Genomic DNA, 15,271 nt, shown 5'->3' with positions numbered 1-15,271 from the left:
CAGAGTCGGCGGGAAATGCGATGCTACCGATCACAGGTGAACGTCACGGTACGACATTAGGTCTCTGCGTGGGATACACGGTTACGCGTAGGCGACGGCGTAGCTTCGACGCAGAAGCACGACTTGGCCTTTAGAAGCGCCCTCACCCCCCCCCCACTCGCTCATGGTCCCACATCGATTAATCCTGGATTTCTACAGACTTTATACTAGGAGGCCAGGAGGATAAAGTTCGTAGAAACTTCTGAATCGGACTTTCACGTGAACACATGCACATCCTCCGGAGAAAATCCGGAGAAACTGCGGAGTTCGGTTTCATGTGTGACAGCAGCTCCTGGAACATGTGTTTCTTTTTTTTTGCAAAGGAGGACGAGGAGGTGTGGCCCGATGGAGAGGAGCGCGATGATTGGCTCGGGGTGAGGGGGCGGGGACTGCAGCGGGCTCTGTCGGCCGTCGGGAGCCCCCTGCAGCCGGGAGAGGACGCCCCGTGGCAGGGAGGCGGAGACGGGACCCCCGCTGACGTCAGTGGGCCTGTCTATTTCCTGCAATAGAAAGTGAGCGACAAGGTGAAGGGAGGAAATAACGCAGCACTCCCCCCCCCCACACCCCCCCTCCTCCTCCACGAAAAGGTGCGTTACGTTCACCGACACTAAACCTGCACCTGTGAGTATCCCAACATCCACTTTGTGTGCGTCTGTTCCTCGTCCTCCCCCCGCGGTGTGTGTCTGCGTGAGTGTGAGTGTGTGTGTGGAGCCGGGCGGGTCGGTGTCAGTGTGGCGGTGCGGGGGTCGCGGCGGCTGCAGCCCCCCCCTCCCCTCCCTCCTCCCCCGTGAGTCGCACACGCGGGCGCGAGGCTCGTCCCGGGTGTCGGGTGAACTTTGCGGGGTTGCTTCCCGCGGTGCGTCGGCCGCAGGTGAGGGCGCGCGGAGTTTGGCGCAGTGTTGTTGTTTTTTTTTTTGCGCGGACGAGCCGAGCAGCGAACTTGGAGCCGCAACGTCTCTTTATCCCCCCCCCCACCCCCACCGCTTCATCCCAGCTCCCTGGGTGAGTCTCCGCTCTTTACATGGCTGTTTCATGGACGTGCATGTGACATGTGTGTGTGTGCGTGCTGCGGCCGCTTGGAGCTGGGATTTGTTGGACGAGTCGGTGGGGGGGGGGGGGAGCAGAGTCCCGGTCGGGCGCTGTTGCAGAAACGGTGAGGGGTTTTCCCTGGCCCCTCCCTCACTTGCAGGGCGTTCACGTGTTGCAACAGCCATACAAAAAACACACACACACACACACGCTATTCCCATGCATTGTTTTTCGCTGACTTCACTGCATGCGCCCAAATCCCATATGATCCAATTTAATCACAGTTGCATGTTGGGAAAATTTGGCGTTAATCTCATGCACCATTAAGAAAAAAGCCCTGCACGGTGTTTTCTCTACATAACGCCTGTGGCCGGTCTTCAGGTGTAAACGGAAATCATTAGTCACCTGCCATGTGCAGAGCAGCACATGCTACTGCGCAGAATCACCGCGCTCCTCCTGTCAGTATCGGGGTGTTCCCTCAAGTAGCTCTGCAAACACACGCGCACACACACGCACACGCACGGACAAGCAGACAGGCTGGGAGACGCACTGACTGCCTGAGCAGACTGATGTGCGCCTCCTCCGCGCCAGTCCTCCCTGCACTGACATACAAAAAACACAAACCTGTGCACCTCTCACAGGAGCAGCCAGGTGAGCATCATCTCTGCATGTATCTGTCGGCGTGCGTGTGCGCGTGCGTGTGTGTTTTTCCTCATGCGACCGTGCACAGCAGCGCCCCTGTGTGCAGAATATCCACCGTGAGATGATGTCATGGCTCCAGCGCCACATGCACCAACTGTATATGGAGAAAAACCGTCATCCACTTGTAGTAAGTGTTATGTAATATTGGTGGAGGGGAAACAAAGGCTGGTTTCCTGAAGATCTGCTGCTCGCTGCAACGTGCACACGCTCCAGTGCGGGGTCAGGAGTGTTCGTGGGGACGTGGAGGAGATGATGCCAGAAAACAGCTTAGAGAATATGATTAAAATGAGATATTTATTCCTGATGGCAGTGCAGAGGTGAGCTGTTCCCCCTGTGGATTGCCCTCTGAAGCCGCTGCAGCTCTGTGGGCTTGACATCTCGCTGGCGTTTGACCTCAACAGCCACGATTTAGCCTCATGTTGCTCCCAACAAACCGGCGTTTGCACGAAACTGCATGAAAATCCTTTATTCTCCAACAACAGGGGCGCCAAGAGAGATCCACAGAAACAATCCCCCGCATGTAGAGGTGTGTTCAGACATGGCCGCCTTTTGTGATGTCTCGACTTTGTGCAGTGATCCAACTTCATCGGGGGAGATTCCTCTGATAGTGACAAGTGTGGTCGCCCAGCAGCCCCCCCCCTCCCCGCAACGTTCATCACAGGACCTCATTGTTTGCATCATTCGTCATCGCCGCTGACATTCGTCACTGAGAAAAAGAGCGGGCTCTCTGTATCCGACACGTCAATCAGACGTTTCCCCATAAACAACAGCGGATCCCCCTCCGTGTGTGTGTTTGACATCAGAGTGGCAGATATCAGCTGCTGCAGAGGTTATGTAGAAAGAGTGGGGAGAACATGTTTCCACCTCCTCCCACAGACGGGAGCCCCAGTCCGCACTGCACATTATTGCACCGCAGCTCCGAGAGGAGAGGGCCTGAAATGAAAAGTCCGGCCCAGGCACCTGTTTGAGGAATAAACTCAATCAGCGGCTCTGTCCTGGACTCCAGCTGCCGAGCGAGAGCATATAGTGCCTTATTGATCTGTGGAGAGTTCATGCTCAGCTGCTTCTCACCACATATACACGTGTGTGTGTGTGTGTGTGTGTGTTTTCTTTCTGTAGATGTTCCCAGACTGTGGCTCAGGAGTCGGCTCATCTCCAGGTCCAGCGTTCGACGCCACTTTCTCCAGGATGCACCTGTGAACCGAGGCGGAAAGATGCCGCGCACCAAGCAGAACAACCCGAAGAATTTAAAAGGTGAGTTTTGGAGTTACACTTCCTGTCAGCTGGCGGGCTAACCTCTCTTGGCCTGAGATTTGTTATGTGGTTTAAAATGGTTTCATTTCCTTCGTACATGCCCAGAAATATCATCACAGAAAGATCCTGTTTATTGTTGCTTATGTTTCTGTCATGTTCAGATGTGCTGGTGAAGTTTCTCTGTGATTCCTGGTTCGTACTGATTCAGGTGCTTCAGTTTTTTGAGGTTGTGAGATAAGTTTGTTGTGTTGTCGTCATCATAACGTCCCGTAGCAGCCTGTTTTATCGGCTCTGCGTGAGTTCAAACGTAGCTTTGGTTTGAGCTTTCTGACTTTGGGGCCTTTCTGCGCGGCGTTGGCATTTTCTCCTCGTTTCTGGCTTCTTCCCAACGCTGAGGGAATTGGAGGTTAAATTGTGAGCGTTGATGGACGTCTGTCTCCCTGTGACGGACCGCTGACCTGTTCAGGTTCAACCACGCCTCTCGCCCCAAGGTCAGCTGTGATTGGCTCCAGCTCCCCCCACGACCCTCACGACCCACCGTTGTCTTGAGAGTTCAAGAGGAGCGATGTAACAGCTTCATATTTCAGCTGGTTGACATATTGGCCTAAATTTAAAGGCCAACATGATTTATGTAGAAGTGTTTCGCCACCACACAGGAAATAAATTCACCACAACTGAATATGACTTCATAGCATCTCCTGACGTCTGTTCAGCTGCTGCTACCGCTGTCTCAGATGATGACCTTTGTCTGTTTGGTTGTGTGTAGCTGTGAGTTTGTCTGTTGTTTGTGTTGTGTATCTATTTGGTTGTGCGTGTGTTTGTGTTTTGGTTTGTCTATCTGTTTTTGATCTTGTTATTTTGTCTATTTGATGTTGTTGCGTGTGTTTTGTGTGTTTGGCTAATTGTTTGTGCCGTTTAAAGTGTTTTACATACAATATAGTTAAAATAGAAACACTATAAAATGTAATTTATATATAAGAACAGATTTTAAGTGAGAGTAGTAGAAAAATTATGTTAAAATGACATTTAAGAGAAAAGGAAATAAATAAGACAAATATAAAAGTGCTGGAAAGGGTAAGATCTAGTTAGAGGCTGAAGTAAAGAGAAATGGTTTCAGTTTTCTTTTAAAGACATTTACAGAACTAGCTTCTCTGATATCAAGCTGCAGTGTAGTTTACAAAAGCTGCATCTCCGAGTTGTGTGTATTTTTGTGTTGTGTGTATTCGCAGTGTGTTTTCTTAATTTGAGCTCTCGGGGCCACCGTAGTTGGAAGTCTGGAAGATGCAGGAAAGGGTGAAACGTGACCGTCTGTGCTGTCGGTGTATTTGAGTTAAATCATAAGTTGTGTAGCCGTTCAGTTGATTTTATGTTTGAACTTTTGGCTCAAAGTTGCGTTCGGCTGGTGCAACTGACTCCGACTCCATCACAGTGGAGTCTCTGCTTCGTACTAATGTTTGTATTAATGATGTAAATACACAAACAACTTTATTGACTTTAAAACTTAAGCTGCTTTTATCACAGACAACATGTTTCATCTAATCTCAGCATCTTTCTGGCTTGAGATCTGTGAGATTTGTTATTTTTTACTGTGTAAACACATTAACACACTGCAGAGGCTGTGGCCGCCTGGTTTGCCACTGATCTCCCTCGGTTGTGTTTTCATACCGCGGCTGTCGTCTCATATCTGATGAAGCAGAGGTGTCAAATATGTGTATTTGGTTTATAAATCTGTCACAAAAAAAAACGAGCTGATCTGAGATGAACCGAATCTGAAAACGGTCTCCCTGCTGCAGCTGATACGACAGCATCGCACACACGTATTCAACATGGCAGCACTCGCAGCATATTGAAGTTGCAACATCTTGAACGCACACAAAGCACCGATTGGCTTGCAAAAGACCTCGTGTTATGCTGAGAAGCGACAGACTTGCGTGTCAACAGACGTTTGCGGTTCACAGATCTTTGAATATGCAGCGTTGCATGCTTGGTGTGAAAATGTGCATCGCTGCCATTCCCCCAGCAGTCGATCGGCCGGGCAGATTTCCTCGTGTCTGCGAGCAGCCTGTTTGTTTATCTTATTAACACTTCCTGTGCGCGTCTTTTCTTTTTTATTGAGCTTACTTGGCCAAACAACATAAATAATTAAGTTTTAGAACAGTACATTACATCCCCCAGCAGAGAAGCGGCTGCCAAATGAGACTTGATTCTATTTTTAATGGTGACTGTTCCCTTGTTTCTCGCCGAGCAGACAACGGCGCTGCAGCTGCTGCAGTGTTTGGGGGATTTTTTTAAAAGTTGAGAGCAAAAGATGCAGATTTGAAAAGAGCATTATTGGGGATAATCTGACCGGAATGGATCCTGAGTTCAGAGGAGAAACGTTCAAATGGTGGCGTCTCTGTTGTCTGTTTTCTGCATCGTTTATTCTGTAACGTACGTTTTCATATCAGCAAATGTCAACATCCGAGCTGATATTTCTGTCAATGGCTCATATCGGGCGTTCCATCGAGCAGCAGATGAATTGGCCGGGCTCTGCTTGCCAGCGTGTTGTGGGGAGAACCCAGCTCACTTCCTCCTCTGCTGATAACGCGCTGTGACGTTGGTTTAATGACTTGTTGTGCCTTTTGACCCAGTTCATCACCTCTCCTCCCGGGTCTGCACTCAAGGCGTTTCCCTCATCACACAGGAAATTCTAATTGCACGGCAAGATATCACATGCTAGCACTCCGCTGTGGAGAATGCCTTTTTCTAAGGGAACTCAGAGAGCCCGCCTCCCGCCGCCATAAAGCCGTCACATGGTGATGACGAGCTCTAACAACACTCCGCTTCGGGCTAAATGAGTCACAGTATTTTCTTCGCTCAATAACAGAGCAGTAATTAATCTCAGCTCAGATACAAAGGTGCTGATTTAATGCAGAGTTATGAGAAGTTGCTCCTCGGGTCTTTTCTGCCTCCGAGGTTTGGCAGAACTTTGACTCTGTTACAAAAGAAATCGTCACCGCACTAATATTTCCCCTCCGGTCGTCTGAAATGTGACTTGACACACTTTGTCCCGACCGTGGGACACAAAGAGCGACTTGTTGCACAGACACCAGCTCGACTTGGCTGCGCTGCCGACATGTATCAGGTGAATTTAAGGCGGCACGCTGTTGTTGCTGGTCACTTTGTCAGAGGGGAAGTCGAGCGAGTTGGAGGAAACGAGTACAAACGTACAGTCGGTGAAACTGCAGCCGAAGCGTCAGACTAAACTTTATATGAGCCGCGATAAGATATCATCAGTTTTTACAAGGGGCTACTCAACCACAACTATTTCCACTGCCACAGACTATTTATCTGTGTCTATTTGTTGTTTTATTTGTGTGCCCGATTACACAAATGCCACTAAACCGATTTCCACCAAACTTGGGCTGGGGTCTTATCGTTGGAAGAACCTGTTAAGTTTTGGTGCAGATGTGGATTAACTTTGTTTCATGACAAATAAATCATTAAGATTAAGACCACTTGCTTTTCTTTCAATCCTGTGTAAGATTTGTTCGGCCTCGGCGGAGATACGCACGCTACCATTCCCCTTCTCGTTTTTATGATTATCTACAGATTATATTAGAATTATTTCTTTTGTCTAAGAAAGATTTAAAAGATCAAACAACCTTGACATCAAACATAATTCATTACATAACCTCCAATTCTCATTATGTGTGAAACAAACGTAATATTGATTATCCTGCCAAAACTTTGTAAGTCACAATATGGATTATTGTCACTCACCATTTAAGAAGTGGTTCTGGAAACATCAGTTTTAGATTATACAAGTGTACCTAATAAACTGGTCACTGCATGTGTATCCATAGAACTGAATGAAAAGCAACCGGATCAAAACAAGCAGCAGAAAGGAAGGAAGTGTGAGCTTGTGAGTCTGTTCCTGTATTTCAATCTGAATCATAATAAACCAACACACGCAGTAAACACAACTGGGGAACTGTTCCCTGAAAACTTTTTATTTTCGGTTTCTCTCCTGAGACATAAGAAAACTCTGCTCTCCGAATCATCGTCTGCCCTCGAGTAAAACACTTTAACTCTGGTTTTAAGTCCACAAACATTTATGCATTTTTAATTACACTTTCTAACCCGGCTTCGTCGGTCTATAGAGCTGAACTGTGTGTGTGTGTGTGTGTGTGTGTGTGTGTGTGTGTGTGTGTGTGTGTGTGTGTGTGTGTGTGTGTGTGTGTGTGTGTGTGTGTGTGTGTGTGTGTGTGTGTGTGTGTGTGTGTGTGTGTGTGTGTGTGTGTGTGTCTGAGTCTGAGTCTGTGTGTGTGCGCACCGTGAGGAATGATCCTCTGACGCAGTTTGTGGGCAACAATGCAGGAAGTTAGGAACTCCTGGTCCCCTCCTCTGAGACGTTGTTTACTTTTGTCAAACAGCTGGTCTCTAAGCAGCTCTGCAGGCATACACAGAGGTTTCCTACAAAAACACACACACAAACACACACACACACACACACACACAGACACACAGACACACAGACACACGCTGCATTGCACACCGCGTGCCCCTCATTACCTCACCCCCTCCACCTCCCAGAATTCATTTTCAAGTTAAAGTAAAAGTGATTATCAGTTAATGAAAAGTGAGGGAAAGTTCTCAGCTGTGTGTGGCTGGACGTCAGACTCTGGTCTCACAGACGTCACTCACCCGGAGCAGAAGCCACAGTCTGGGGTGGTGATGCCTCTGCAGCCACCTCCCCTCCAGGCTGAGGGGGGGGGGGGGGGGGTGTATCTCTGTTACATCCTCCTGCTCCCTGTGGCCCGTCCTTCTTTTTACATTATTATGAGCAGTGGGTTTTCCTGGTGGTTTCCTGCCGTAAACTGTCTGTACGCTAACGATCTGCTGGATCAGATCCAAACTTTCTCTTTTACAACCAACAGCAGATCTTAAAAAGTGTGACGAGCGACAACTGAGTGTTTCTGTCCTATTGTTGCTCCGATCTAACGTCATGATGCTGCACCGATCTGATTTATTAAGGGTTTTATTGGCTGTAAGTAATATAATACATCATATAAACATAAGGATCACAATGCAACAGGTGCAACAGCCTCTCACAAATTAATAACAGTCATATTAAATGAGTTGCAGCCACAAACCCACGGAGCGTTCCTCTGACTCTGTTTTTATACCAGGGGAAATTTACATTCAAGCAGAAACAAGGTCTGTGGTTCTTTAATCTTAAAAAGGTTTCACCTCTTGTACCATAACAGCTGCTACTTCATCAGCTGTAAGTTTTCAAACTGTGTTTACAGAACGCGGTTAAAATATCGAAAGTAAATTGCAAAAAAAAAAAAAAAATCTGGAAATCGTCTGCAGGACAAAAAGTTGGACGACGATCGTCCTTTTTTAAATAAAGTGATTTACTCAGTTTCCCTCAGAAGTGTAGGAAATGTATTTTTTTTTAAAGTGTGAAGTCGGTCTGTGAGCATTCGTTTCCTTTGACACGGAAAAAGGCAGAAAAAAATAACTTCCTGACAATCCCAGCTTTCCAGGCCACCGACACGGATCTGTTTCCACCCTGAGTTACACAAAGGTAAGAGGTATTTATTTTATTTCATTTCGGCTCTAGACATTTACAGCTAGAAGATCTAAATGGAGGATGAGAATATAAAGATGGCTTCATATCCTCTAGTATTAATACGCAGAACACATGAGGTTAAAGAATAGAACATTTATTTAAACTGTTTTCACTGCTCATGATTTGCATCCTGCACATTATGTGATTTGTTTGGACATTTAAATAAATACTGCAAGTTTGAATAGAGGCATAAAGAGTTACTTCGGTTTACATGAATCATATAAGTCATATTTCCGAACAGCAGGTGACCCAGAGAGCAGTGGAGACCACGAGGACTGACCTCGGTGTGGACGCTGACGTTACGTGGTTGGTCCTGGGTGGTCTGTTTGTGTGACCGGCGAAGACCAGCAGCCACAAGTGTCCTTTTTCATCCGTCGCCATGGAGGCCGGACGAGATTCACCATCGCGGTCTGTTTCTTAGCTGTAAAGACCAGGAGGTGCGTTTTCTTCACGAGGTCTCAAGGCCCCAGGATAATTTCCCCTCATGCACTTTTATTTTAAGAAAGTTTTGTTGAAGGTTTAATGTTAAAAACAGCACAGTTAAAATTAATGTATCCATCTCTGCTCTAAATGTATAATATATAACAATTCTTCAATAAAAACAACTGAACAGACATTTCATTTTAATCGCCTTTTAATTTGGGTCATATCTGCTTTACCCGTCTCCGCTTTAACTTTCAGGGGAAACAATTTATGACGAAGGAAAAACCCACTGCTGGACAGTTTTTCCTTCCACTGTTTGTGTTGGTCACTCATAATAGTCCAGTTATTCATTGACGCTTTGCTGCGTGAAACATGAAACTTTGACACATGACCTCCTCCGTGAATATAATTGGCGCCTCAGGCCGCTTTTCATTGGCAAAGGTGCTGAAGACAACAACTCCCATGATCCCGCGCTGCTTCGTGACATCATCAAACAAGGTCTTTTTATCAATGTTTTGATTGAAACACCCCTAGTGGCCGAAAGCTGGAACATATTATAGGTCTTATGTATTATTATATAAGACTTATTGCTGTGCAGATTCTTCTGTTGTACGATGGGTGGGCCAGTTAGTCGCAATGGAAAAATGTGACCCCCGGAGTTAAAACCCCCCCCGATTTAGAAACAAGTGCAGTTTATTAAACTTTCTGACAAATTGCACTCGGCTGCCCTCACTCCCTCTCTTCATGCATCAGTGTCTATCGTGGGTTTTTCTTTCCCCCCCTCGGCGTCATGCAGTCGATACCTTCGCTGGCTACGTGGTGTTTGTCCTTCGCTTTTTTTTTTTTTATCTCTCCTCGCTCCACAAAGTGCCCCTGAAAATGCCCAGACTTGTTAGCAACACCAGTGTTTATAGAACTGACTCTGCATTCCTCTTGTCTTATAAAAGGCTCCGTGCACCGAAGCACAACAGGTCTGGTGCCCCGGCTGCAGCAGAGAACACGCTGCGTGATAAATGGGGAACAACTGCAGTGAAAGGGGGGGTTCGGTTTAACAAGGTGGAAAATGTTTACCCCATAAAGACGATGCCGGGAGACGGAGTTTCCCGTCCCGCCAACGTTCCTCACTGTGCTGACACTGGTATTTAATAAGTTTGTGGATCTTATTACATCAACCTGACGGCTGATTAACGTTCAGCAGTTTAATTTGGACGGACGTTTCATTTATTATGATTTAAACCGGTGCAAAATTGAACGGTTTGAAAAGGATTCGGATTTCACGTTGTGTTTCTTCGCCTCAGTAATTTGCAACAACCACACTGACGGCAGTTTCCTGTTAATGATCAACCGTGCGTTGGGCCACAGTTCCGACTGGGGTTAAATATGCAGGGTCAGAATCAACAGCGGCAGCACGGACCTGGAAATGTCCGCACGCTGGACACACGGGTTGTTTGTTTGTTTGCACAAGTCAGACTGGTTCGGCCTCGGTTTGAACTTTTCATCGAGAACGTTGTTGATGCCTCCTCTCGCTGCTCTCTGACCTTGTGGTCACATGCACAACGTCTGGGGTCTCCCGTACCAAACCACTGCTGCAGCAACAGTTTCGGTTGCAGGGAAATAAATGTAAACGATGAGGCCTGTGCACCAGCTTGTTTTCTTAAAGTCAAACTAAAATTACAATTTATTCTTGTCAAGAAACTCTTAGAAATTCTTTTGAATGTACTTAGTTACTTTCTACCACTACTCTTAACTGTAGGTAACTTCCACTTTACAAATTAAACACTCGTACTAAGCTTGTTAGGTTAGTTGAGATAACATCATCAGCCACCACAGCAGCTGCGATTAGAATTTGAATCTTTTTTGTTCTGTGAACATCCACAAAACTTACCAAGAATTTCTTCTGAAGTAATTTTCAGAATCTGTGGGTGTAATTTATTCCGTCTAAAAATGTCTCTGACATATTTGAGCTGAACTTTGACCTCTCGACTGAGTTTGTTAGAAACATGTTCAACTCCTTTTCTGAACATGTGAAGCGAGTTAATGACATACTGCTGAAAACAGATCAGCTCCTACACTTAGTTTAAAAAGTCGTTGGGAATTTGAATGAAATGTTAAGTTGCGGTTTCACTTTTGGATGTTTTTGCCATTTTAACAACGCAGCAGAGATTTCCAGAATGCTGGATGTCATAAACAAACAGGTGTCATAAAAATACAGTAAGAAATCCTGTGAGAGCTTTTAAGTGTTAAATGTCTCATATAAACACAATGACGCACTAAAACCCGGCTGTTTACACTATTGTCAAAAATCATTTTATCCTCTTTTTAAATACGGAATAAATAATGAATAATGTACAAAAAGTGAGAATAATTAAAAGTCATTTGATTTTAATCGTTCTGTGTGATGATGATGAGCAGAAAAACATCTTGCTTATGTAAATGTGTGCGAGCTGCAGAGAAAGAGTTAAACGTCCTGGCCTCGCTGAATGGATTTTTACATGTTGTGTCATGCTCAGGCAGCCAAACCAGTGTTTCCGTACAGTCCCTTCAAATTACAGTGTGTACGAATGCAGCTAGATTCACACAAAGGGAACTTCTCTCCCAGAGGCAGGAATAAACCGGGGTTTTAGCAACGGTAACTACAACAGACAGGCTGAAACTGGTTGAGGGATGTCTGTTTAGCTCGCTGCTAACCTCAGAGAAGCTTTCACTTTGACACACAGGCCGAGCTGGGACAGGGAGGGACCCGCCTGCCAGGAATTTTTATGGCCATATTTTGTGTGAATGAAATTGAATACGGTGAGAATCACTTTGCCATCCTGAAAATGTGGGTTAATGTCTATTCCTTCTGTTTTAATGGAGGAATAAAAAACACACACACTCGCTGTGGGCTTGTTTTAATGGATCGGCTCGTAGTTCAGAAGCTGCAAAATACATTTCTGATGATGGAAAATGAGATTATCAGAGAGCAGGGGAACTCGCAGCCTCTTTCCATTCTGCCTGAACTCTTGATTGTGAGGTGCATCCCATAAATGGCAGCGTTTAAATCTCTGTGGGCTGGAAAGTGCGAGGGCGGGCGCTCCGTGACAGATCGGCCCTGAGGCGGACAACGCCATGGTAACGGAGGGGAAACCTCCGCAACACCTGGGAACACCTGGTTCTGAGGAAACCTATTTGTCAGCTGGACGTTTTGAGAGGATTTCAGATGGATGTGATTGAAGGCCGAGGAAGTTGTCGAGGTTTTGAATTTAACCTTCAGTCAAAAAATGTTGTACGAATCTTTTTTTACGTGTGGAAACCTCCACAGATAATTGGTTCGCAGCTATTTTAATAATCCATAAATAGTTGTAAAGCCATTTTCAAGCCAAATACTTGATGGTTTCTTGTCAATCATAGACTGTAAATAAAGATGGACGACGTGTATATCCTGTAAACCTGTGCTGCCCTGGTGGTGTTATTATTTGGAGTCTGGGCCCAAACACGCGCTCAACCAATCGCGAGTCTGTCTCAGCTGTTAATCATAAAGTTCCCCCCCGTTTTTGATGCGTCTAATAACTAATTAAAACAAAACTCACCAGAAAAATGAAGATCGCGTGACAAGAAGTACCTGAAATAACAGAAACCATCTTTGAGAAAAATTTGCTCAACATTTACTTAGATCTTTTTTTAGTTTGGGCCATGTCCCATCCGTTAACATGGAGGAGGCAGGGTTTATGACATGTACTGCAGTCAGCCACCAGGAGGCGATCAAAGGGGAGTAGGTCGGACAAACCATAACATCTGTGCTGTAGCGATTGACTTGATTAAAATAGTTTCACATTCGTATTCCTGCTCTGAACCAAACCTCCCAGCTTGTTGTGCAACTTCCCACAAAAAGCTTTAATATCAGGTCTTTGTTTTTCCGGATGAAACTCGCTGCTCGGACTTTAATTCACTTTTCTGTTGAAGTCCCACTTTAACGTTTCTCTCTCCCCCCTCACCCACAATCATTTGCATTGAGCAGACTCTCAGTTTGAATGTCTGTCAAGCTCCTGTCTGTTCATGAGACGTTGGTGACTAATACCACGGCTCACACCGCCCGCTCGCTTCTGCAGAAAAGGTCTCACGAGTTTGTGTGTGTGTGTGTGTGTGTGTGTTTCCAGTGTGTGCATCTGCGTTTGTGTGTTTCTGAGTCGTGCACCTATCGCCTGCGAAGGAATTGATGACCAAGTGTTCTACGAATGATCAAGAAATCACTCATCAGGAGTCGGCCGAGTCTTTTCTTCCCTGTCGCAGCTCAGACGTCCTCGTCTGAAGCAGATGTGTGTCACCGTCAGCCCTGAGCCATTTACGCACAACCTCCTGGAGACAGATGACCTCCCTGTTTACAGCATAGTGTGTGAGTGTGTGAGTGTGTGAGTGTGTGAGTGTGTGTGTGTGTGTGTGTGTGTGTGTGTGTGTGTGTCCTGTGTTTCATCTGGGGTCAGTAACAAGCACTGCTGCCCAATCAGTCAAATTATTAGGCTTAAACTTTTCAAACTGAAGCGTTAATGAAGGGCTCAGGCAGGCAGAGGTAAATTGGAGCTAACGAACGTGGACCTTCACACACACACACACACACACACACACACACACACACACACACACACACACACACACCTTTTCCCCCCACAGGTGCGCGTCTGCGGCCTACAGAGCCACTTCCTGGAAACTTTGTTGAGCAGCATTGATGTTGGCAACTCACAAAGGTGAGCTATGGCGTCGGAGTGGGAATGATGAAGGGGGGAGAAAGAACAGGGCGGGGAGGGGGCCTGCTAGCGTCAGCACAGGGTCCCAGAATAGTGGAAGAAACTCTCCCTGCGGTGGAGGAACGTTGTTCGATGCCGGGGCTGGATGTCACATTGTTTCGGCGATGTGCTCATGACACATCGAGGGGGCGGCGAGCGCCTATGTACACTGAGCACATACAGTAGAGTGTCATCGGCAGAGAAATGCCCCAACAAAACCTGCCTCTGTCAGACGGGGGGGGGGCTGCTCGGTCCCAGGGGGTCGTTCCTTTTTTAATGATCGAATGGAAAATGTGACAGGACTTAGTTCTGCAGGAGTTAGAGGTTAAAAAAAAAAAAAAAAATTAATAATATCACTTTGGAAAAACTGCTCAAATTAAATAAAAAATTTAAAAAGCTGACGTCGGGCGGCCGGAAACACTTAAAAGGTGCTTTTCTGTGTGTGTGTGTGTGGGCGCTTTTCTGTGTGTGTGAAAGTGTGTGTGTGTGTGTGTGTGTCTGTGTGTGTGTGTGTGTGTCTATGCAGAGCTGGCATTGCTTAATGGTTTGCACAAGCAAAGCCCAATGTCGAGGTTGCCAGGGAAACAGAGCAGCATGAGTCTCGGTCTGCAGGTGCTGCGCCTTGTGTCCTACTGCTGGAACCTCCTACGAATGTGGAGAGCGGGGTAACAAGACGACGGAGGGCAGAGAGGCATTCTGGGAAATAAAATGAGCTGTTTAACGCAGAGTAACGAGGAGGGAAAGTGAGGATTGTTATTGTGGTGGAGTCGGACTGAAGTGAGACGGAGTCAAGCGGGGCTCAGGTCAGACGTTCTCCTTGTTAAATTCATCTAATGACAATTTAAAGGACACGCTTCCGACCGTTGAAGTCTCTCAGAATAATAGTCAGGTTTTTGCAAGTGGACGCTGGAGCAGCTGTAACGATTCACACAGGCCCTGGAATGATTTCCTCTAAATGTGATTTCACTGTGAAGTGATGGGAGAGAAAAATTCCAAAAGTTTTTCTCTGCGGCTTCGACAGTGTGTGTTGTTTTTTTCCTCTGTGTGTGTGTGTGTGTGTGTTTATGTTGAGCTGCAGTGCAAGAAGAAGATTAACAAAGAAATACTTAAACTTTTTTTACTTTCATTTTAAACTAATCTGGAAACCCGTTATCAGCTTAATATGTTTATGAACAAATTTGCTCGGCTATTAGTGTTAATGGGAGCAGTTTGCTGCAGCGGTGTAACATTTCAGTGAATTACTTCAGCTGATGTGCAAACATCTGGAACCTTAATGGATTTTCGTCAGCGATTACACACGATCGGTTTTCAGACATGAACGTGGGAGAAATGTCCAGTGAACTGGGTTCGGACCATTCAGGTGAGGGGGGGGGGTGCCTGGGCAGAGCGGCAGGATGTGATGTCATAATTCTGCTGTGGAAATGTCACGTTTCTTTTCGATCTTCTA

At 46.2% G+C, this 15,271-nt stretch overlaps 1 protein-coding gene across 5 annotated transcripts in view; it reads left to right on the top strand.

Annotated features, from left to right (window-relative positions):
* Nucleotides 1-548: 548 nt before the first annotated feature.
* The window catches only part of hivep1 (HIVEP zinc finger 1), a 52,458-nt gene continuing 37,735 nt past the window's right edge, over nucleotides 549-15,271 (top strand). Inside the window, exons 1-2 of one of the 5 annotated variants that reach the window (XM_034599278.1) lie at nucleotides 549-626; nucleotides 2,890-3,024. In XM_034599278.1, the coding sequence (XP_034455169.1) occupies nucleotides 2,985-3,024 (40 nt within the window). In that variant the 5' untranslated portion in view covers nucleotides 549-626; nucleotides 2,890-2,984. Of the gene's footprint in view, nucleotides 661-753; nucleotides 1,042-1,262; nucleotides 1,720-2,889; nucleotides 3,025-15,271 lie in introns of those variants that run through there. The other 4 variants (XM_034599277.1, XM_034599276.1, XM_034599279.1 and 1 more) reach the window with 4 other exon arrangements.

This window comes from Hippoglossus hippoglossus, chromosome 11, assembly GCF_009819705.1.
Source record: "Hippoglossus hippoglossus isolate fHipHip1 chromosome 11, fHipHip1.pri, whole genome shotgun sequence".
NCBI classification, from domain to species: Eukaryota; Metazoa; Chordata; class Actinopteri; order Pleuronectiformes; family Pleuronectidae; genus Hippoglossus; species Hippoglossus hippoglossus.
This window is presented reverse-complemented; position numbering and strand designations above follow the sequence as displayed.